At 40.0% G+C, this 23,995-nt stretch overlaps 1 protein-coding gene and 1 long non-coding RNA gene across 2 annotated transcripts in view; one reads left to right on the forward strand and one right to left on the reverse strand.

Moving 5' to 3' along the window:
• Positions 1-23,995, forward strand: part of LOC147656599 (uncharacterized) — a 63,034-nt gene that overhangs the window by 22,470 nt on the left and 16,569 nt on the right. The gene's annotated exons all lie outside the window — the stretch shown is intronic.
• On the reverse strand, positions 18,167-23,934 carry LOC100863654 (sister of odd and bowl). Its single transcript, XM_003694431.4, has 2 exons — positions 21,485-23,934; positions 18,167-19,509 (listed from the first exon to the last, which is right to left on the reverse strand). The coding sequence occupies exons 1-2, from the start codon at positions 22,471-22,473 to the stop codon at positions 19,164-19,166; spliced, it is 1,335 nt and encodes a 444-aa protein (XP_003694479.3). The 5' UTR covers positions 22,474-23,934; the 3' UTR covers positions 18,167-19,163.

Genomic DNA, 23,995 nt, shown 5'->3' on the forward strand with positions numbered 1-23,995 from the left:
AGGAAAAAATTACTTTTCATTCGGAACTTTTACGTTCGAGCAAATATTTATTAAACGATATTCGATTTTATTTTTATTCACTTACCAATTTTCACGGTTGAAATCAATTTTGCATTCTATCATTGGCAAATTATAACTTCGTTACCAGGGCCCCTAGCATGCCCCGTTCCATTCGCAATAATCCACGCGTATAACTATCGACGCATCGAAAAGCGTTCGGCGAACGCTGTTAAGCCGCGATGATAAATTTCTCGTAAAGCTCATCTCGTTATCTCCTTGTGGCAGAAATATTATCCACGCGAGCCTCTTGTTTACGACATCAAAGGAACGCGAACTTGCAATAATTCGTTTAACGCAATCTGCTTTTTTCAACACGCGTGTCTAATCTTTTTTTCAATTTCGAAAATTTTCTTCACCTTTTTTTATTCTTTTTTTTTTTTTTTTTTTTTACATTTATCCTTTACATTTCGATAGTTAAATTATTTTTCTATTTTACACCAATTACGATCAGTTACGAAAAATTGAGAGATGAAAAATTTAGGGTTTTGTTGATATTAATTGGGAAATTGAAATTAAAAAAAAAGAAAACGAAAATAAAAATGATGCAAATTGAAAAAATTACGATCGTCGTAAATGGTTACTTTCATTTTTTTTTTTTTTTTTTTTTTTTTTTCAAAAATATACCATAACGGACTTTCTCTTTTGAAATTATCGCAGATAAAAAGTGAATTATCTTTCGCCACGATTCAGAATTCCATTTGACAATGCCGATAAATTTCATTCAATATTACAAATTTGTTTTCGATGAATGGAAATAACCGATAATTTTCAACTTGTATACCTTCAGCTCGCAAAATTTTCAAGTATTACTCAAGAATAATCCACTTTACAATATGCAATGTAATAAAAAGGAATGCATATAATTCTCTCTTAAAAGCGCATATTCAACTCGCAATATCGATAAGATAGGATAACGACTAACTTTCTTGCATGTCCACTCTCAACGTACGGATCTGTTTGAAGCTGCAACATCGTTTGCTTCCCGAGAATGAAAAATCTACTTTCTACTTGTCCGTACCACTTAAGAGAGACAATAAAGTTCCGCAATCTCGTTCAATTTTCTACAAAATCGCCAGCAATTGCTGTCACTCCAAAAATACGAATGAATTACGAATCATTATTTCAATAAATAAAAAGTTAAAATAACCCAAAGATAAATCTAAAACTTTAATTCGACGTGTTGGCAAGAAATTCGCATATAAGATTAAAATGCAAATTCGATCTTACGTATCATTATTTTAGTAAAAAATTAAAATTAAGAAAAAAAACCCAATATCCAGCTCTCAAAAAATTCCATAATTTCATTCCTTCCCAAAATTCCTTCTCCAAAAAAAAAAAAAAAAAACAACGAATCGTTATATCAAAAAACAAACCAAGATCAAAAGATCCAACGTTCAATCCTATATAATCATCGACAAAAAATTTCGAAGAAAACCATCGACAATCCTCGTTAACTTTTCCGTTAAAAACGTGTAAAAACCACGAATCATAATTCCTAAAAAAAAAAAAAAAAAAAAAAAGAATCGAGAGAACAAAGAGAAGAAAAAAGAGATCCGATGCTCAATCTGCACCGGTCGAAAAAGGTTTCCCAAGCTGGTTCGATTTCCGGGAAAAGCAGCGGCAATCCCTGTTTAACCTCTGGAAAGGTGTGAACGTTACGAATCATCGTCGCGATAAAAGACGACCGTCGCGCCGGTTACAATGCTCGGCCGAGCTGCCCGTACCTACCTGTACGTGTTACCCGTACGCAGTAAAGTTTATCTCGCGAGTGTCCGCCACCGACCACCATGGCTCTTACCTGCGGTTCCATACCTGGCCGTGTTTATACGCGCCTAACTGCCGGGACAGTTGGAACAAGACAGGAGAAATAGAGAGAGGACAGACGGAAACGAAGATAGGGTACCACACCTTCAGGGAGTTGATTTCACTCGGCGATTCGCGTGGATCAACCGGCCAATCATTTACTCGATTTTACTGCTCCCTTGGCCGGGTCTTGGAACCGTATTATTTGAAATATTATTTCGAGTTAACAGGTCTATTATTTGTCTCGTATTAATTACTTGAAATAATAAGGTTAGGTCTGTACGATCGATAACTTTTCGTTTGAATTGAATTTTTTGAAAAAGTCTAGGGACTTTTTTTTTTTTACGAATTTAGTCGACTTCTTTCCACGTGTTGCCAATGATATAACAAGTGCAAATAACAAGCGAGGAAACGTACTTCGTTTATAAATTATAATTCGCAATTGTTTTACGAATTCGGTGCGGTAGCAGATTTTGAGGTTAGGTTAAGTGTGAAAGATGGAGAAATTCGGGATGAGTTTCCACGTGATTTTTTTTAGCGCGACAGTTTGAAAGTAACGATCCTTGCGAATGGACGGGGAGTTCAGTGTGGGAGTTCTGAATGATTTTTGGTGGAGGAAGGTTGTTTTACACGGGGACTGTGTTTTTCGATTTCGGCGTGGGTTGAATGGGTTTGGGGTAAGGAAGATCTTTTTGGTCAGGTTGAATCGTAGAGCAGTTTTATAGTTCGCTTCTTCGTAAAATAGTTCCTTTTTTTTTTTTTTATCCTCTGGAATAATAATTTATCGCTGAAGGTAATCGGAGAATGATATCGTTGTAATCCCCTTGCCTATATAAATAACAGTCACACTGGTCAGTCATTTATCTTGTATCGTGAAAGTGTAGTTTTTTTCTAAGAAAGAAAGAAAATCTCTTTTTTATTCTCCTTTTTACTTGTATTTTCAATTCCCTTGAAAATCTTGAGGAATAAAATGATGACGATAAGCTCTACTCGCGGAGGCATATTCGAGTTCTATATTCAGTGAAAGTAGTGTTATAACGACTTTTCAGAAGCGAAGTATAAATAGATCGATCGGCCCTACGAACGTTATGAATGAACATATAAGACGTCTAAACCGGTTTAGAAGCAAAGCAGAAAATAATTTATTCTCTTTCCTCACTTTGTTTCCCTTTCAAGATTGTTTAAAAATAACGATGAAAATGTTTCTTCCAACAGAATCGCACGCGATTTATTACCCGAGATACGGCAAGAATCACAAAGAACATTATTCCAACCCATTAAACGTTCATAATATCCATTATCAAATTCGATTATTCGAAAATCGTTCGAATAAAATCAAATTATCATCGATCATCCAACCACGCATTAACTTAATCCTCGTACCCTGCTTTCCTACTTTCCCTAAATAAAAAAAAAAAAAAGTGCAATTTCAATCCTCAAAAAGCATACAAAAATCATACATATTTATTAATATCTATACCTCGACTCAGATTATCCTGATTCATATTATCTGATTGAAATTCAATTTCTTCAATTGGATCTACTGTTCCACTAAATAGATTAATTTTTTTAATTTTTATTATTTCAGAAAGCAAAACTGATCGATATTATTTAAATTTAATCAATCATCCCCAAATCCGCCTAACCCAAACGCAAATCTCCCTTCCTCCATCGATGGAAGAAAAAACTTCGCGACCCCAATCCTCCCCCTCCTCCTCCATCATCGCACCGCGGTTTCCGCGCGAGGACACCCAGTGTTCTTCAGCTGAATGAACAGAAGAAGGAAGATATCGAACCGGTTCGTAACTAAAATAGAGGATGATTTCTTCTTCGTTCTTCCTCGCCCCCTTTTTTCCTCCCCTCCCCCTAGCGGCGCATAACGGCGCGGTGGTACGTGGTCGTGGCGCGGTGTTGTGACGACGCGACCGGTACCTATATAGTAATAATGTGACATGGTTGTCGGTCGCGCGTCGTCGGCTCGCACCAGGAGGCCTTATCTTACGGTGAACGGGGCCTCCATCCACGGGCCCCCTGTGAAGCGTATACGGAGAGGGCCTCGGGTCTGGCACGCGGCACACCCCCGTATGCACGCCACTCCGCTCCACGGGATTCCGCTCGGCGCTTCCTCTCCTCGTCCGACCACGGAGCCGGGAGCCGTGCCCTCCTTGTCGGGCGAAGCCGATGCCGGGGCCCTTCGGTGTCCGCTGGCGACCGGCTCCCACCGAAATCACCGTCCATCGAGCTGATTTCATTATGAATGCTTCTTTATCGTGTTGTCGGTATTGTTGTTAATAGGAGATCCTCGCGGCGCTATCCCCCCTCGTGGGAGGGGCAGGGGAGGGAAGGAAGGAAGGGAGGAGGAGGGGAATTTATGGGCCAGGAATTTGTACGCGCGCGTATGGTATTCGAAAGGCGAATCCATTCGAAGGATTATTTTTAACTTTGTTTGTTCGTTCGCTGTTTGGGGGATTTTTGGATTTTTTCATCCACGAAAACTTGTGTAATCTCTCTTGTTTCTCTCTCTCTCTCTCTCTCTCTGTTTACTCCTCGATTTCGATCTAACAATGAACCGAGTACTTTCCCCTTCTCCTCTCAATCTCCCCACCGTGTCGCGCTCCTCTTTTTCGCCATTCTAACAAGCGAAACGAGTCAACAGCAGTCGGCACGCACTGGTGATTTCACCTATACACTCGTCCTCGTGGAGGAGGCGACGAGATCTCTCTCTTTCTCCTGCGGTACACCCACGAGACGAGGCAAGAGCTCGCCATTAAGGGACACGGATATTTCATCTGCGCAGTCATCGCATATTTCGATTTCTTCCCTGTCATCCGGCCGGCTCGTACGGGTCACTTCAAAGGAGCTGCCTTCGAGCCCGTACAATATACCTATGTACCATGTCCCTCCTCCTCCTTCGTCTTCTTCTTCTTCTTCTTCTTCTTCTTCTTCTTCTTCTTCTTCTTCGTACTCCTCGTTCGGTTTCTGTTCGTGTGTTTCGATGATTTTCTAGCGGACAAAGGTGAAGCATCGATCGATATTTTCTGGAGTACACGGACCAACGTTGTGATTAATTCAGGAATGTTTCATGCGCTGTTTCTCTGATGCATATTTAAACGAGTGATTGGTCATTGTTTGTTCCGTCCGTGGCTCTCCACGAATCGACGACTCGTGGGAAGGGATCGATCGTGGGGGTATATTATTCCCCGCTTTTTCAAGTGGGTTTGATCCGTTCAATTTGTTTATTTTTAACCGAGAATTAAAATTTACCTCGCCATTTTGGTGACTCGAGGAATTAAATATGTAAACGAAGAACTGTATATATAAAGGCACCAAGTTGGAAGAAAAAAAATATCGTAACGAAAAACGCGATCGATAAAATTAGCAAAATAATTTCGGTATGCAAAACACGCGAATTCGGAGAGGATCTCGAAAAAAGAAGGAGAGAGAGAGAGAGAGAGATCTCACTGCAATCGTTTCTCGAAAATACTAGTGTCAAGAACGGCTCACGGATCGACTTAAGAACCTCCTGAAACCCGATGCCTCGTCTTCTCTCTTCATTTCTTCTCGTGCGGCATTGTCCTCCCTTCGGATTCCGAAACACGCATCACGATTAAATCCCCCGTGGAATTTTAAAGCAGACACCTACGTCGAAAAGCGGAAAGTGTGAACACGGCGGAGAGACAGCCGGTGGGCGCGCGCAACTCGTTATTAATTATCAGTCGCTTCGTTGTCTCGGATTTTTCTTTCTTCCCGCACCTGTTACACTCCCTGTTTACGGCATAATCGGTGACGAGCTGTTTCCTCGAACCGTGCAAGTGCGAGATTTATCATCTTGGACTCTAATAATTCCATCTATAATTTATTAAATAAGAAACAAATTGTTGCATTGTAAAATGGATTAATCATTTTGATACGTGAAATTATTTTAGAATTTATATTCAATATGATTTAAATTCTAAAATATAGTTCAGAACTCGAACAGATTGCAGCAGAGTTTGGATTTCTACTAATCTGTCGATTACTAGAACGATTTATTCATATTTTAATGCTTAAAGCGAATCTCGAATATAAAGAGAGGGATGATTTACAATGGAAAACGATGAAAATTTAAAAACATATCTGTATCTTAGAATTTCTCTCATCGATTTTTTCCTTCGTCTTTTTTTTTTTTTTTTTTTTTGCGTTATTTCCCCTCAACGAGCTGACGTATAAAATGGCCGACGCTGTCGGGTGTCCCTACTTTATTTTCCCCCGAGCTACCCGTGAACGGCGCTAACATGCCGTTAAAAAGTGAACGATCGACGAACAGGAAACGGGGGGTGGACGAGGAGCGAGAGAGAGAGAGAGAGAGAGAGGGAACTCGTGAAGAATGAAACGAAGGAGAAGATAAAAATCGAAGAGGAAGAAGTTGTCAAGCATTCGGCTGCATCGTATCCCCCTCCTCTTTTTTTTTCTCTCTCGTAACACTCTTTCGAGGAAGGATTAGCGGAATTAATAAACGTAAACCTTTTAACCTAACGTCGCCGATAAATTCTTATTTATATTATAATCGTGGCACGGAGGTTTCGCCGCGTCGTCACTTCGTAAACTCGTTGAATAAATTCCAACGTGGCGCTGCGTTCCGTTTTCTAACCTCGAAATCACTCGTTAGAATGCATCGTTGCTCAGCTTCGACCCGAGCTGCACGCGTGGCCGCCATTTCCGTGGAAAAGGAAAACTGGACGTCGAGCGTTATGTCCTCGTAAAGAGGATGCTTACAGTTTTACGATTATTAAGCTTGATTCACGTGAATGAAAAATGAAATTTCCACCGATCAATCGCAAATTCCACTCACCATTGATCCGCAATTATTTTTCAACTCGTCATCTTATTCGCCCCCTCGACGAATCTCCAACGTCGACCTGTTCGATATAATTAGAATTCCAATAAAGAGAGAAGAAGAAATCGTAACTCTGTCCATTATCACCTTGTACCACCAATTCGGGAACACGTCATACACGCGTGCAACAACCGTGGTACAATCTTATCAACCCTCCTCCCCCCCTTCGAGAAGTCTGAAAAGATCCAGTAGTGTCCCAAGAATCGACGCGGTGATCCCGGTCCCACGATGCGCGTGTTTCAATTAATAAGGCCACGTATATACGCCATACCTGGTCAGAGGGAGGAGGACCCCCGAGAGATGAATCAGCCGTGTAAATTATCGAGCGGCGTTATCTCTTGGACGTTGGTATTGGGTGCTCGGGTACCTGCTCTGGCCCCGAAGCATTCACACGTAAAATTACGTTATCTGCTCGTTTCCATGGGAGGCGAGAGACAGAGAGAGAGAGAGAGAGAGAGAGATACGTCCCGGTTGAGCAGTACTGTTGGATACACACAGGTAGATAGATCGTCGTCGTACGACTACGAGAGAGAGAGAGAGAGAGGCGCGCGTAAAACGATCGAGGGAACCGGCAGGATCGCATAAACTGTGGAGATTTAAGCGGCTCGGGTACCTCTGCCGGGGGACGAGGAAACCATCTTCCAGGCCGACCACCATGGCTACGCTCTTAGCCACGCCGAAGCTCTGTACCGAACAATGTTTCACTGAAAGGTGAGCTAAATGTCAGGCGGCCGCCAGCCTTACGGCTTTTAGGCGAGAAGATATTGAAAATGAAATCGCGAAAATACCATTTCAATTATCCCCGGGAGAGGAGGGGTTGCTTTATTGGTGTTGGATACGGGACGGATATGGTGACAGGTAAATGAGGTGAGAGGGATGGAAGCGATACGGCGAGCGGAGTTAGGAAGCTATACGGTCGTACACGGGCTGGGGTCCAGGGTATGGAGTTTGATTATCCTTGTCGTATTTCAGTGCGGCCGTGTATGGCGATTCTCGCTGCTTCGATGGTTTTCTGGTATATAATGATATTTTTTAGTCCATTAAGTTGTTGATCGTTCGCTTTATATATATATATATATCGTGCTTCCTTGGGTGCCTTGGGAGGATTTCTTGTTTCCTTGTTTTTGGTACTTAAAGCCAACTCTAATCGAAGCGTCGAAAAGCTAACCTCACCAACTTTCGATCGACATCGACAACGCGATGCAGTACCTCTTACCTCTTTTTCTCGATCGTGTTTCTATTCTGATTCAACTGTGACGATTCTTTACGAGGTTTGTGCACGCTTATTAATGCGTATGGACGAGCATTTCGGATCAAAATATTGTTGATACAGAGTGGCGATACGATGAATAAACGACGAATGGATGAAGCGAGACGGAGATAGAATGACATACCGCGCCGCGGCGTGGCGCGACGATGCAACTGCGAGATAAACTCGCTCTACCTCCATCTCGCTTCGCTTCTAAATATCAATTGCTTAATAAATAAACTTCAATAACTATACTCAAAAGTTGTACGAAATATATTGAATTTTTGCATAAGAAAAAGGACGAGTTTATAAGATTGGAAATCAAAGGGATAAAAATGAATAGAATGATTTTTCAACGAAAGATACGATAAATATTTTTATTACACGCTTTAGTTATATACACGATAAATAAGGTAATTTAGAATAAAAGAAAAATAGAAGATAAAAATATGAGAGAAAAAAAATAATCGATCGATAGATGGAATAGATGTTTTCTCACGATTTTTATTTGTTGCTTTATAATTTATTCATGAAAACGTCGAAATGTAAATCTGATAACTCGTCGCAGTTTGCTCGAAACTATCATTAACATTATTTGCATTGGTTACTGCATTAAAGATAACAAATAAGCAATAATCCAATGGAGATCGAAGATTTAGAGGCCTCGAGGTCTTTCGAACGAAAGAAACGATCGTGGTCGTGAGAAATGAAGCTCCTAGCTCATTTGTCCGTTTTTTTTTTTTTCTTCGTAATAATTGTGCAAAAGGTGAGCATGCAAAATGTGTGTCGTGACTAAATCTAATAGAATACATAAAATTGTGGAAATGAAGTGTGGAAGTTATACGCGTTAAAAAAGAAAAGTGAAAACGTGATATGCCGCTGTACGTCAACGATGCAACGATAACTTCAACTCGCGCGATTCTCGTCTATTTATTTATTAAATGCATAATATTTAAATTCAAATTCAATTATAAAATCTCCTTCGTTTATAAATAATAAACGCGGATCAAAATCACACCAATACCAATAACCCTCGAAAAATAAATTTTTCTTCCTTTCTTCGTATCAGGTTACGAAGAATTTCACGAAAATATCGTTGATAACATTTTCCAATTCGGTTCGAAATCTTGGCTTGGATCGAGGTGAGGCTTGCATGCACAAGACGAACCGCCTTGTCCCGCTGGATATATTCACTGCACTGACTTAAGAGGTTAACTATGCCCGGCGATATTTCAATAGGAGGCGAAGCAAATATCATGTTCCACAGCCCAATCTGACACAGACGGGTGGGGAGGGGAAGGGGGAGGCGAGAGAATAAACTGTAAAACGTGTAAATCAATGAAGTAATGTAAAGGTGTAGGGATATATTGGATAACGTAATAAGTAGTCGGATCGTATGTACGCGTCGTCAACGCGTTTTAAAGCTCGCCCCACACACACACACACACACCGCGCGCGCGCGCGATTTGTATATTCTTGCCTCTCCCGATGGGATTTCGCCTCTTGTGAAAAGAAGAACGCATTTATACGCCATTGTTACGTGGAAATTATGCGTTTATGCCTTCTTCCTCATCTCATGAATGGGGGAAACTTGTTTGGAGAAGAAGTGACGATTTAACAGGGATTGTTTTTTTAGAGGCGATTGTTTAAATTGGACGGTGTCCATCGACGACCTTGAAATATATATCGTTGCATGTATATTATTAGGAAGATTGATTGATTGATAAATTTGAAATATAATGTAAATCGGTGTGGATAGAGCTTAAGAGGAATTCCGTGCGTACAAATATGCGAGATAATAAAATAATGAAACATAGCTAAGGGAGGGTATAAGTCGGTAATATAATAAGTGGTGGTGGATCGTGTGCGCTCAAGTGTAGAAGAGGGGAAAGGACGGTGGAAGAAGCTTCTCAGAAATCCGTACGGTCGTTCTGTATCGATATTACACCAGTCTTCGTTACCTTAAAGACGTAATATCATAGCAACATGCTATGAGTATATTTTTCTTCATTTTCATTACATTCTTGAGATCATGGGCGAGAGCCCGTGGTGAAATTTGAAACTGCGCGCCAACGTGAAGCAAGTATTTGCCTGATATATTTCGCGCCTTCCTCTGAAAGGTGGAGATCTTTTTTTATTTTATTTATCGTAAACACATTTCACGTATTCGTTATAAAACTTTTGTTTTGTATAAGTTTTTTTTTTTTTTTTTTTTTATTATTGAAGATTTTATTATCGATACTTTTAAAATTTAATTATCGAAGAAACTTTTATCTTTTCGAAGAGCAAAATTTCAACAACAAATTTCGACGCTTATCGATTACGATAAAAGAAAAAGGAGAAGATAAAATGGAAGACAAAACGATCTCGTGGAAAGGTAAAATGGCAAGTTGCCATAACTCATCAAGTTGCCTTCACAGTACTTACAGAAACTAATACGCGTGTTTCGTTTGAGTTACTACCCCTCTGTTCTCCACGGTTCATATATTTCTCGTTTATCTCCTATTCCGTTGCTAACTCGGTCATTTAACCGAGAAAGAAAAGGTGAAACAAACAGGAACAAAAAAGAAAGAAAGAGGCTGAACTAACTAAAAGGGAACAAGCGGTGTATGCGTTTCTTACCACCATTCGCTCGTCCTCTTTAATTTCTTCGCCATTCTTAGTACATTTGTACATTTTACACTACTTTCGATCACATTCCATTTTTATCGAATCAAATTAGTTTAACTTTCTTGCGATGGACAAAGTAATTTGCAAAGAAATTCGGATAAAAAGATTATTATACGATATACAAAATTGTTGCAATTTTCTTATTTTCTAATTTGTACATAATCGCGTGTATAAACCGTAATCGTACGATTCTGTTTCTAATTTTTACATCAAAACATGGATTAACCATTAATTGGATACTTGGATAAAATAATAATAATTTTTATCAAGGGATAAAAATGGTAATATTGGTAGTATTTCATGGTAATATTTCCCCTTGAAATTATCTCTTCCTTTCTTACATTACGAATTATTTAAGTATAAACGTATAAGCATTGTTGGAGAATCAATTTTCCGCGATCTCTTCTCACCTATCCTCTTACACGGTAAAACAAAATAATTCTCGCCCGAAGGGTTTGACAACTAACGCAGACGCAATAACGCGACGCCTAATTTTATGCCTCGATTCGTCGCAGTTGCATCGAGTGCGGCGAAGGGAGAGAGAGAAAAGGGAAGCAAAGAGCAGACCGCAAGTTGTAACGTTTCGCAAGAGATCGCTTATGCGACCGACCATGATCCCCCTCGACCGTAGTTCCTGAATATCCTTTAGACAACGATGATGATGATGGTCGCGCGTTCCCGGCTATACTTGCGGCTGCCCGCAAGAGGAAGGCTCTCCGAGAAAAGGAACAAGGAAGTCGACGCATGCTGTACGCCATAAATAAAATCGCCGATTCCGTTTTCCTCTCCGCCCATAATTTTTAATCCGTGCACAATTTTAACAAGTTGATTTTTCTGAAATCTTCAAATGTCTCTATAAAAGAGAAGAAACCTAATTTCCTCTCCATCTTTCGTCCATATTTTTTTAATTCGTCTACGATTTTAATTACGTTGATTTTTGGAATTTTCAAATCGAAGAAAAAAAGGAACCTAACTTCTCCATCTTTCGATATTTTTTAATTCGTCTACGATTTTAATTACCTTGACTTTTGGAATTTTCAAATCGAAGAAAAAAGGAACCTAACTTCTCCATCTTTCGTCCATATTTTTTAATTCGTCTACGATTTTAATTACGTTGATTTTTGGAATTTTTAAATCGAAGAATAAAGGAACTTCTCCATCTTTCGATATTTTTTAATTCGTGTACAATTTTAATTACGTTGACTTTTGGAATTTTCAAATCGAAGAAAAAAGGAACCTAACTTCTCCATCTTTCGATATTTTTTAATTCGTGTACAATTTTAATTACCTTGACTTTTGGAATTTTCAAATCGAAGAAAAAAGGAACCTAACTTCTCCACCTTTCGTCATATTTTTTAATTCGTCTACAATTTTAATTACGTTGACTTTTGGAATTTTCAAATCGAAGAAAAAAGGAACCTAACTTCTCCATCTTTCGATATTTTTTAATTCGTGTACAATTTTAATTACGTTGACTTTTGGAATTTTCAAATCGAAGAAAAAAGGAACCTAACTTCTCCACCTTTCGATATTTTTTAATTCGTGTACAATTTTAATTACGTTGACTTTTGGAATTTTCAAATCGAAGAAAAAAGGAACCTAACTTCTCCATCTTTCGATATTTTTTAATTCGTGTACAATTTTAATTACGTTGACTTTTGGAATTTTCAAATCGAAGAATAAAGGAACCTAACTTCTCCATCTTTCGATATTTTTTAATTCGTGTACAATTTTAATAAACTGATTTTTGGAATTGTGAAATTTTCAAATGTCCCAAAGAAAAAGGGAATCTAATTTCTTCTCCAATTTTAACACGTTGATTCTTAAAATTGTGGAATTTTCAAAATTGTCTCAATAACAAAAAAAGGAATCTAATCTCTCCATCTTCCGTCCATATTTTTTAATTCGTATACGTACAATCCTAATTACGTTTTCCCAAAGAAATTACTCGAAATTATCCAAAAAAAAAAAAAAAAGGAAATCTAACTTAAGGATGAAGAGAAAAACGAAAAAGAGAAATTGAACGAAATAGAGATGGACAAGCATACCCAAGATAATTAATCCAATAAGAAGAAAAGAAAGGAAAATAGGGACAAAACGTTATGAATGAAGGAAAAGCGGTATAAGGTGGGGTAAGACTCGAATACGTGGGCGAGTGTGAGGCTGTGTCACCGCCAGTTGCCCAGGGCGTCCCATCGTCCGTCATCCTGTCCGCCCGTCCGTATTTCGTGGCTTGGCGAACGAGCGCACGCACACGCGTTCCGCCAATCACGAGCGGATGCTGCCCGATTTTTGCCCATTCAAAGTGTCACATTCTTAGGGCAAGGGCGTATTGTAATTTACACCCTCGTCGCCTTTCGATCCGCCAAATCACTCACCCGTTACTCCATCGTTTTGATCGTTAAATCACGAGAAGGTTAGGTCCGATTCGTTTCGATTCAGAAACGTGGAATTTAAATGAATATTAAAGAAATATCTGTGAATATTTTTTAGGGCAAAAGCGTATCGTAACTTACACCCTCATCCTTTCGATCCGCCAAATCATTCACCTGTTTTTGATCGTTAAATCACGGGAAGGTTAGGTCCGATTCGTTTCGATAGAATTCTCGTTGAAATGTTTAAAGGAAACGAAGCATTCAGAAGCGTGAAAATTAAATTAATATTAAAGAAATATTTCTAAATTTTTTAGGGCCTATTGTAATTTACACCCTCGTCCTTTCGATCCGCCAAATCACTCACCCGTTACTCCATCGTTTTGATCGTTAAATCACGAGAAAGTTAGGTCCGATTCGTTTCGATTCAGAAACGTGGAATTTAAATGAATATTAAAGAAATATCTGTGAATATTTTTTAGGGCAAAAGCGTATCGTAACTTACACCCTCATCCTTTCGATCCGCCAAATCATTCACCTGTTTTTGATCGTTAAATCACGGGAAGGTTAGGTCCGATTCGTTTCGATAGAATTCTCGTTGAAATGTTTACGGAAAGAAATATCTCTGAATATTCAAATTTTTTTTCTCCCCAAATAAATTTTGCGCGTAAAACGTAATTCCATCAATTGTTTCGAAGTGTAAACTCGAAGGGGAGGCCGTTCGCACGTGGCTCAACTGCCGAAGGATACACGCCTGCGGAATTGCGGGTGGCCACCTTCTGCGTGTGCATCCGCCGATCGTATATCGGCAAGTACAACTTCGTTCAGCCGGCTATGGAGACGTTATACCATAGGGGCCCCTTGCGCAAAAGCATGTACGGCTTGTTACTTATTTATTTATCCGTGGAATCACGCGTAAAACGAAAATGGAAAGGGGTGGTAATCGTGGCACGGCTTTATGAATTCGCCCGCCCAATATTAAACGCGTTCCCGTGTTTTTATTACGCGTAATTATTGATTTTTCGCGTGTGTATTTCTTCTTCTTTTCGTGTCTCTTTTCTTCCTTTTTTCTTCGGGAGAAGAAGAGGTAACTTTACGGAGATGGTAATATTTGGTGGTATGCATTCATGGATCGATCGTCGAGGAGGCATTTCTTTCATCCATTCCATTAAAGTAAAGGTAAAATTAGAAATAAATCGAGAGAATAAATTTCTTATTTTTCGTTCGTTAAATAATTAATTAATTTCGAATAATTGTTTGCGAACACGTTGTGCGCGAGTATTAATTTATAATTTAAAAATTTTGTAAAAATTTTGTTTGAATAGGTTATTTAAACTATAAATTCAGAAGTAAGTGTATCTAAATATCAAAGTAACTGTTCCCTTATACAATTTGAAATCGAGAACACAATTCGCAAAACAATTCTTATACGATCACGTCCTTTTGATGATAATTTTAATGAGAATAAAACGGATTTTTTATTTTTCTCCTTTTCGGATTATGAATGAAAGGCTGAATGAATTTTTCCCTTCATACTCGACTCTGTAAGTTTTTCACTTAAAACACTTATCGTGTAGGAGTCACGATTTTGCTAATAAAAGAAGAGTAGAGAAAATGAATGAAAGATTGGAAAAGAGAGAGGCAATACTAAAGTTTTTCACTGTCGATTCGAAGTTTCGTTAACGCTTACGAGATTTTTCACGATTGAAATGAGAAAGGTATCGTATATTTTAATGAAACATTATAAGAAAAGTTAGAAAAAAGATTGAAAAGATTCGAGCGATATGAAAGATAAAAATATCAATATCTAATGTGTTATAATGAATGAATGATGGTGCAGTGCATTATACAATGTGCAATAATTTATAAAGGCGAACAAGTTCTAAGCAAGAAATTATAAAGATAGGGCAATTAAGACAATTAAATAACACGTAAGTTACAACACTTTGTCGTTTTTATCTGTCGAACAACATCGCAGTTTTGCATCGCAGTTTGCGATAAAACTGAAAAGAATTGTGTAGATGAAATAAAGCAGCTCGACGAAGTGAACTTTGATATATGGATGAGCAACACATATTTTAAGCATTGAAACTACATGAAAATAATTACCAGTATCGGTACACGGCTATCACTTCTCGCAATCTGATATCTATCTAAAGTTCAAATCGACGTCTGAATAGAAATTACTCATGCAGGAATTCGATGTAAAGATTTAATAAAGTGGAAAGATTCATGTGTATCGTTGATTAGCATATTAATGGATAAACAAGTTTTCTCCTCTTTTTTTTTTTTTTTCTTTTTTAATTATCCTGATTTTTATCCGACAATGTAGATTAGAAATTCTCGCGTAAACGTGTAATTTTTGCACGCATGCATTTCAACGATTGCGATGAAATTTGCAAAATTAAAGATCATTGACTTTTGCTTTGCATCATGGAGGAATTATCGATCGATTTGATCAATTTTGTGTTTTGAAGAGAAATAGAAAAAGTAACGATAATGATTTTTAATGAAATGTCAATTTCTCGTATCAATCTCCTTGCTCCAACGTCTATCCATAACGTTTTCTAAACTACGTCATAAATTTCCAAAGTATGTTATTAACAAGATTGTAGAACGTATTTCTGATTTCAATGTATGTTAATGACCCAAGGAATCAATTATATCCGATCTTGCTTTCCAAACCCGTGTCCCCTCGAGCGCAAACTAATATTAATATGTCACATATATTCCCCATCGTGTAAATCCAAGTTACACATTATCTCTTATGATTTAATAAAACCGATAAATAATTATGTCAACAAAATGTTGAAACGCGGGTCGATAAATCCCCTTCACGTGTCCCCCTATTATTTCTCTTTCACTCTTAAGCAACTATGTAAATACACCGATTCGTGAAATTAATCGCCTTCCCGAATCGCAATCTTGCGAATAGAAATCGAAAATTTTTACACCAAAATGTTTTTCTTCGACCGATCGATCGAGCCACCGTGAACATTGTAACAAATGAGCAATAAATAAAACCAACGTCGGGCCAACGTCCCCGTCCAAAAGAGGAAAGAAAGGGAGAAAAGGAGGCGAGTTGTAAACTCCAGGAAGGGAGGAGGGGAAGGAAAAAGAACGTTTTGGTCGCCGACACGGCGCGGAAAGCGTATCGTCAGGTAGACACGTATTAAAATCGCATATTAACTCTGTCATTTCCTCATTTAAAAGCGAGGAGAGGTATAAACCGGTAGGATCCAGGATAGAGGATCCAGGTATAAGATGAAAAGTGGAAAGAGCGGTGGAAAGAGAGAAGAAGATAAAAAGAGAGAGAGAGAGAGAGAGAGAGAGAGACACTGGAGGACCGTTCCACCTCGAGCATGGTGGAAGAGACGAAGGTAAGGATGGGAGTTAAAGGGGACATAGAAGGACCACACGCACGCGCCGCCCACAGATACGCTATCACTTGGCTACAACCAACGTGATCTGCATGCGCATGTCCTCTCTTCGTCACGAACTGGAGAAAAGAAGAAAAGAGAGAAGAAAGAAGAAAAAAAGGAAAAGGAAGGGGGAAAAAAAGGGTGGAGGAAGAAAAGAAGAAAGCGAAGGGATGAGAGAAAGGAAAGGAGGATGTCTGCCCTCTCTCTCTCTCTCTCTCTCTCTCTTTCTCCTTTCTTCTTCCTTTTTCTTTTTCTTCTTCCGTTTCACCCCCTTGGCTCACCTTCGCTGATTTAAGGGGTTGGCAGAGCGTCGATAACACGTCTGGTCAGTCCTACTCTTCGTTCGTACGGAATCTCTTCTTCTTCTTCTTCTTCTTCTTCTTTGTCTTGGTCTTCTTTTTCCTTCTTTACTGTCGCCGATGGTTCTTCCACTACGAGCTTAGCGGAACACGTAGTTCCCTGCGTATGGGTATCTTTACACGCGTGCCTCGAAGAAGAGACGATTGGGTTACTCTTCTCTCCGCGATACCGGTGTCACGATCGTTTTGCGACTGGTGGCCTGTTTGACCCGCGACCCGTGATCTTCAATGGTGAGGATGAATTTTTTAATTTCGAAGGCATTAAAGATACGGAATTGATTGCAAGTTGAAATGTTTTTTTACTAATTCTTCCAACTTCGGTAATATTTTTTTATAATAATATAATTCTCAAACTCGAGGTGAAAATAAATACGTGGAACAACGACAGGCCAGTTGAGTTTAAAAAAAAAATCTTTTCACGAAAAAATTGTATCTATTGTAAATCCTATTTTTCACGAACAGGATCCTCAAAATGCTCAGAGAACGATACGATTCAAATCAAAATGGATATCAAATCCATCGTATCCGGATTAAAACCGAATTAATTTCACCGCTATAACTGTCAAGAAATTATGTAAATTCGTCTTACAAGACTGAGACACGAGGTTTCACTCGTTCCTTCCTTTTTCTTTTTCTTTTTTTTTTTTCCCCTTTTCTTTTCTTATTTTTGATCCGGATCGAAATTCCTCGAGTTTCCAAGTTCGAGAACGAACTCCTAGTCGGAGCGGTCTGTTGGAAGAAGAAGTGGAAGTCGACCGGTCGTGCGAGATTCTCCTTATCGACGCGAGCTGTCCCGTGTTCGGGCCCGAAATAGCGTATTCGGGGCCCACCTCGTGCCTTTCCAGCACCTACCTTCGAAAAAGAAACGTAACCCTAGACGTATCGCGGTGTCATGTCCCGCGCACCTGGCGGCCTCGTTCTTTGTAACACGATACACGCGTTTCTTCTTCTTGTTCTTCTTCTTCTTCTTCTTCTTCGTCGTCGTCGTCGTCGTCGTTGTCTCTTCGCTGCTCCTGCTTCTTCTTCTCCTTCTTTAACTATAATACTATTATTTCTCCTTTCACTTTGTTGCTGCCTCTCTGTTTTAAGACAGACACTATTTCTTCTTACAATTTGTTGCTTTTCTAGAGGCATTACTGTTTCTTCTTTTAATTCGTCACTACCTTTTTTTGCTATGTTCGTTGTTATATGCGAAGTATTATTTTTGAAGTGAAGAGAATATTGGAAATAGCTTTGCTTCTTTTATTTTTGTGATTACTTTTCTGTTAAATTTTTATCAGAAGTATTGATTAATATTGAAAATTAATTTCTACAGGAAAGGAAGTGGTAAAAGAACAATAAATACAACGACATAATTAAAAAATAATATATAATAAAAGTTTATTTTACACGTACAAACGAAACACAACATGGGCACATAGGTACACAGTGTGAGAGATAAATCCTAACTCCGGCTACCTATACATGTAATACGTAACATAATTACAGATCTAACGAACGTGAATTCATGAATAACATCTTTATATGCAGTTATAATTATACTCTACGCATTAACAACTACGAAATACATACGCAGCTAAATATCAAGGACCCAAAGTCCGCTTAACTCTTACGAATCTTCAACATTTCATCTACATTTCGCGAATTCAAACGATGACCGATTATATTATAAACGTTACTCTTTCGTAGACATTGAAATCCGTTTGAATTTGTTTGAATTTATTCTTCGATATTGAACGAATACAAATTTTCTTAGTCGCAATTTCATCAAAATTTACTCTAAACTCGATACAAAAGTAAATGTCCCTAAAGTATAATGCCAAGATTTTTCACAATGTCAATCCATTTTTTTCGTTCTTCTTTTCACGACTTTGATGTCTCATTTATGAAACATTCCTTCAGGTTAATTTCTCAAAATTAATATCAAAATTAGAAGAACGAAAGTGTATAAAATATAAAAATAAATATCCGTAAAAGAATACCAAAGATTTTTCACAATAATTTATAAAATCAATTATACTCTTTCCACCCCTCTTCGCCCATCTTTTCGATATCCTTCGACCAAAATTTCTCGAAAATTCTCCAATTTATTCATCCCTCAAAAATGGAATGCAAGAATCAAACTTGGACTCGGTGCAAATAATAAATGTCCCTAGTACAATATTAGACTTTCCACTATCAGTCTATCGAACCAATTACCTACTCCTTTGCCCTTTTCCTTTCGCCGATTTCAACATGGCAAAACCTTTCCTTTTATAATATTCCTCTCGAAATCGAACGAAGCGAAGGGCTCGGTAGAATAAAATGTCCCTAGCACGGTGCCGAGACTTGTCACAGTCGATCCACGCGCCACTAGGACGTCTCTTGCAGCACTACCGCCCCTGTACCAGGCACAGGTATCCCTGGTGGTGGAGGGGACGTCGATACACCCAAATTGTGAGTCAATGAGTGCCTCCTCAGGTCGCAATTCCTGCGAAACACCTTGCCGCAGGAGGCGCAGTGGTAAGGTTTGATGTCCGTGTGCGTGAGAAGATGCGTCTTCAGGTTGCTTCTCTGGTTGAAACTCCTTGCGCACACTGGACATTTATGGGGTGATTCCTCCATGTGTAGGATCTTGTGCACGGCCAGGGTCCTGCTCTGACAGAATCCTTTTCCACACTCGGCGCATTTGAACGGTTTTTCCTTGCTGTGGATGTACCTGCAACGGATCGATCGATTTTCCACCTTTGAATTATCCGAATATAATTTATTTGTTATTGTATCTAATCGTATCTCTTTTATGGAAAAACTAACGTTTTGGATAATTTTAATTGGCGCAAATCAGTTCGATCAATTTGATAAAAATCTAACGTTAAGTGTGACGATATCGATGACGAGATTTTCAGGAGTGGTCAGTGTAATGGGATTAAAGGGATCAGTGGGATTAACTGATTGTCGAAGCGACGAAGCGTGAAAATTTTTGATTTTGGAGAACGAGTGAGGAGGTTTGTCGTTGGTTTAAGCATCGTTGTTTGAGGATGGTTGCGTGGGATTATGGAATTTGTGCGAGAGGTTTGTCAGTGCTGCAGAAAATGGACGGTTAAGGTTTTGGCATTGTATGTTAATTAGGATTATAAATAAATTGCCAGTTAGTAGAATGAAATACGAAAATCTTTGTTCGCAAATCGTGTCGGTAGCGACGATTGTTTAGATGATTAGGAGGACAATTATTTATTATATAATTATTATGTTTATCTGCAGTAAGCAGAGAGGAAAGTTTGTAAATAGTTATTTTTCTTACAAATTTTTATACACGATATATCCACGAATAATCGTAAGCATACGATAATCTAATGAACGCGGCGAAGAAACTTATTAAAATTTATAAGAGTCTATGTATTCTGAAACTATGCTAATATTAAACGCGTTAATAAATTAAGAATTAAGAAAAAAAAAAAAAAAAAGGATAACAAGTCGAAATGTTGAATAATTCAACATTTTCAATGCAAAAATATTTAAAATAAATAAAGCTATAAAAAAAAAATTTAAATTTATACAAATTACAAAAAAAAAAAAAATTACAATCCCAAAAATCCTGACTCTTAAACTAGACTCTAAAAAAATTAATTCAAAATTCTCGAATTGATTACCAAATATCTGTATTTTTCAATTTTTCATTCGAACAATGAATAAACCGAAGCGAAAACATTCCTCCATCTTCTTGAAGAAAAAAAAGGAAAAGAAAAAAAGAGGAGAGAAGAAAATAAAAATAAATCACGAAGATTATTCAAAAAAAAAAGAAAAAGAAATAGTAAAAATCGAAGAATCGAAGAACGCCTAACAGTTGAATTAACGGTTAATTGCGGGCGTGCGTGTCGACGCCATGATGATCGATGATCAAAAATACGAAAAACCACGATAAATTGTCGCGAAAAATTGTTCGATATTAATTATAACGCGACCATAATCTTCATAATTACACGTTCGAACCGTATCATTTGGTCGTATTTAGACGGAGCACAAAAGATCGCAATCAATTTGAGCACGGTCGTGCGCGAGAGTTGAACGGGGAAGAAAGCGTGTTTCACGAGATGATTGGGTGTATAACTATACTATCGCCTGATGCGCGCTTCCCTCCGCCAATAAGCATATATAATAAGCGGCTTTATCTATCCGCGTCCTTTTCCGCGATTCCATCCACGCTCGGGTTAATTTTTGAATATTAACTTGGACGATGAATAAAAGTGACTTCGATCGATGTAACGATTCGTGACGAATGTTTATTTTGTGGTGTAGTTTCCGAGATGGATCAAATTAATCGGGAAAAAAAGGTTGAAACCGATGAAAAATCGAGTAATTGTTATACGGGATACTTATTGAAATTGAACAAAAATTATGAGAAAATACAAAAGACGATTCGATTAAAACTTAAGTTAAGAATCGGAATTAATTTTAAAAAAGTTAAGAAAGATGGACGAGACGAGATTCGAAATATCGAGAAGGAACTAACCGAACCGAAGATCAAAATCCAAAAAAAGGAAAAAAAAAAAGAAGAAGAAGAAGAAGAAGAAGAAGAAAGAAGAAACGACCTACGATTCCACCCAGACAGACGATTATACCAGAGAAATTCTTCCCAAAAAAGGATCGTTTCACGTTGTAAAACGAAAGCGATTGGCACCAGTCCCCCGACTTACCTGTGATCCCTCAGGTGATCCTGCCGTCGGAAGGCCTTTCCGCAAATGTCGCACGAGTACGGCCGCTCGTCGGTGTGCGTTCTCTCGTGTATCAGCAAATTGTAGCTCTTCGTGAACTGGCGGCTACAGAACTTGCAGATGAACTGCTTTTTGGGCCTGGACGCCCTGCACGTCCTCGGTATGCTCGACTCGGCGGAGGTGGAGGTGGCCTGCAACGGCGACGAGGAGGACAACGAGGACGAGGAGGACGAGGAGCAAGCGGACGACGAGGTGGACGGGGACGTGAACGAGGAAGCGGCGATCTGCGGCAGGGACTGGGCGGCCGTCGTCACCGAGCTCGAGCCGGCGCGATTCCCATCCGATATCCGTCGCAACAGGGCCTCGTGATCGGTGGTGGAGGAGGAAGCGGCCACGGACGTGTCTCTCAACAACGCCTCCTGCTCCTCCAACAGGGCCAAATCCTCGTCGGGGTCCCCGATAAAATCCAGCCGGGCCTCGTCCTCCTCGTCCCCCGGGGACTGCAACAGCCTCTCGGCGGCTAGGTGATCGCTCTTCGTCGGTGTCGTGGAAGTCAACGCGGTCTCCAACCCGGTGTTCACCGGCGAACACCTCTGATTGCCTAATCCGGTGGACGACTGGCCGACACTCGACGCGGTGCTACTTGCGTGGAGGCGATGAAGGGTCAAGTACGTCTCCAACGCTTGGAGGTTCAAGGCGGCGGCCGCGGCATGTCCAGGTGGTAGCAGAGCGACTCTCTGAAGGGCGGCAAGTAGGGCACCTTGGAGTCCAAGAGCGACGCTCTGCAACGTGAAATTGGGCAGTCCAGCCTCTGTCACACTCGCGACGTCTCTGACCTCGGCGGCGGACGTGGAGGAGGAGGACGAGGAGGAGGAGGAGGAGGAGGAGGAAGAGGAGGAGGAGGACGGGACCATTACGATTCCCCGATCCTGCTCCTGGTCCTGTTGTTGTTGTTGCTGCTGCTGTTGCATCCTCCCCCGTCGCTAGAATCGGTCAGGCTGAGGGGCTGCCGACTTGTTGCCGGCAGCATTGGCGAGGTCTGGTCCGGCGATCCGTCGGTTCGTTTCGAGGTTGTTGTTTTCTCGACTTGGCTGTGGTCGAGATTGTCACTGGTCGATCGAAGGGGCCCCGTGGTGGGCCAGGGGCCTCATGCTCGGCGATTTCACGCGTCGATCGCGAGCTATCGTCGAGGGATGCTCGCGGCAGGGTGGACGAACGTGGTAACGGGAAAGAGAAGAGACGCGCGCGATGCTGGCGGTGCGAAGGCGCCTCGACGACTGCTCCTGCCTCTCGCTGCTGGGCACTGCTCGTGGAGACACCTGGTGGCAGGTATCCGAGGCGAGTTGGGACCGTCCGCGAGGAACGGGCCCCGGATTCTGGAGAGAGAGCCACACAGCTGGCCACGCAATTGCTCGCCGTTTCGGCGTAAACGGCGTCGTTCGTAATCTCGCGTGCACGCGTCACTGCGCGCGCGCCCGGCCATAGGGGACGTCACCCCTCGAGACCGTTCTTACGAGATGATTCCGAGCGCTACTTGGGATTTACGCGGGCAGATGGAAAGATAATCGAGGAATGTCGGGGGCCCCGAGTTATATTCGATAATTCGAAATGATGGATTTAGGGGGAGACGATTGTTGATCGAAAGCGTGTCGAACCAAAGAAGCAACGCGATAGATTTCTAACGAAATTGTTTGTTTATTGCAAGTTTTTGTAACGAAGAATTTAAAAATATCTGGTAGAGAATATCGGTAACCTTAATTCTGATTCTGAATCGGAATTTCGAGAAATATGGAACGTGGATAAAATTGGATTGTTTTCTGTGAAAACACAGTGGCTTGATATTTCGTGCCACCCTTCGTTCTCGATGTTGAACCGAACAGATTTGGTGGAGCAGTCACGAAACGTTTCATTCAATTTGTACGTCGCAACAGAGCTCGAAGGTTAAATTAATTTCTGTCTAGGAACGTATCGGTAAATCTCCGCGCTTCTGTGTCCGCGGCTATCATTAAAACGTCGCGAATTAAGAATTATGAGGTACTTACGTAACATACCGTGAGCCGTGAAAGTAATGAACAGCAAATTCTGTCATGGCGAGTGTCACCAGCCACGATACGTACACGTCGGGCAATAAACAATGTAAATACGACGTTGCTTGTTCGTACTCGAGCTATTCGCGCGTTTAACAATCCGAACACGCGGATACAGTGTCATTACGTTGATGGAAATGCTCCCAGGTCGAGATGCTAAACGATGTCTCAGGATGAAATTAATTGTTTAGTTGCTTGTAAAATGTTCGAAATGATGCGAGTTATTAGTTTGTTTTGATGAATTTTTAACTTCTTATTGCGGATGTTTATGCGTTTATTAGGTATAATTTGAAGTTGAAAAAAATTGAATGTAATTAACTATTTGTATAATAAATCTTTTTTATTATTAAATTATCTTATTTAGTTTAGAAATGAACAAACATCGTTCGCATCTGTGTCGAAACGA

Source organism: Apis florea, unplaced genomic scaffold (assembly GCF_048593485.1).
Source record: "Apis florea isolate Af1SG1 unplaced genomic scaffold, ASM4859348v1 contig_3585_pilon, whole genome shotgun sequence".
Lineage (NCBI taxonomy): Eukaryota > Metazoa > Arthropoda > Insecta > Hymenoptera > Apidae > Apis > Apis florea.

Excerpts from the sequence above, each read along its gene's own strand:
- LOC100863654 (XM_003694431.4), bottom strand. The coding sequence starts at position 22,473 with ATGCAACAGCAGCAGCAACAACAACAACAGGACCAGGAGCAGGATCGG. Across the intron at positions 19,510-21,484 it reads GATCACCTGAGGGATCACAG|GTACATCCACAGCAAGGAAA; the intron begins GTAAGTCGGGGG and ends GATCCGTTGCAG.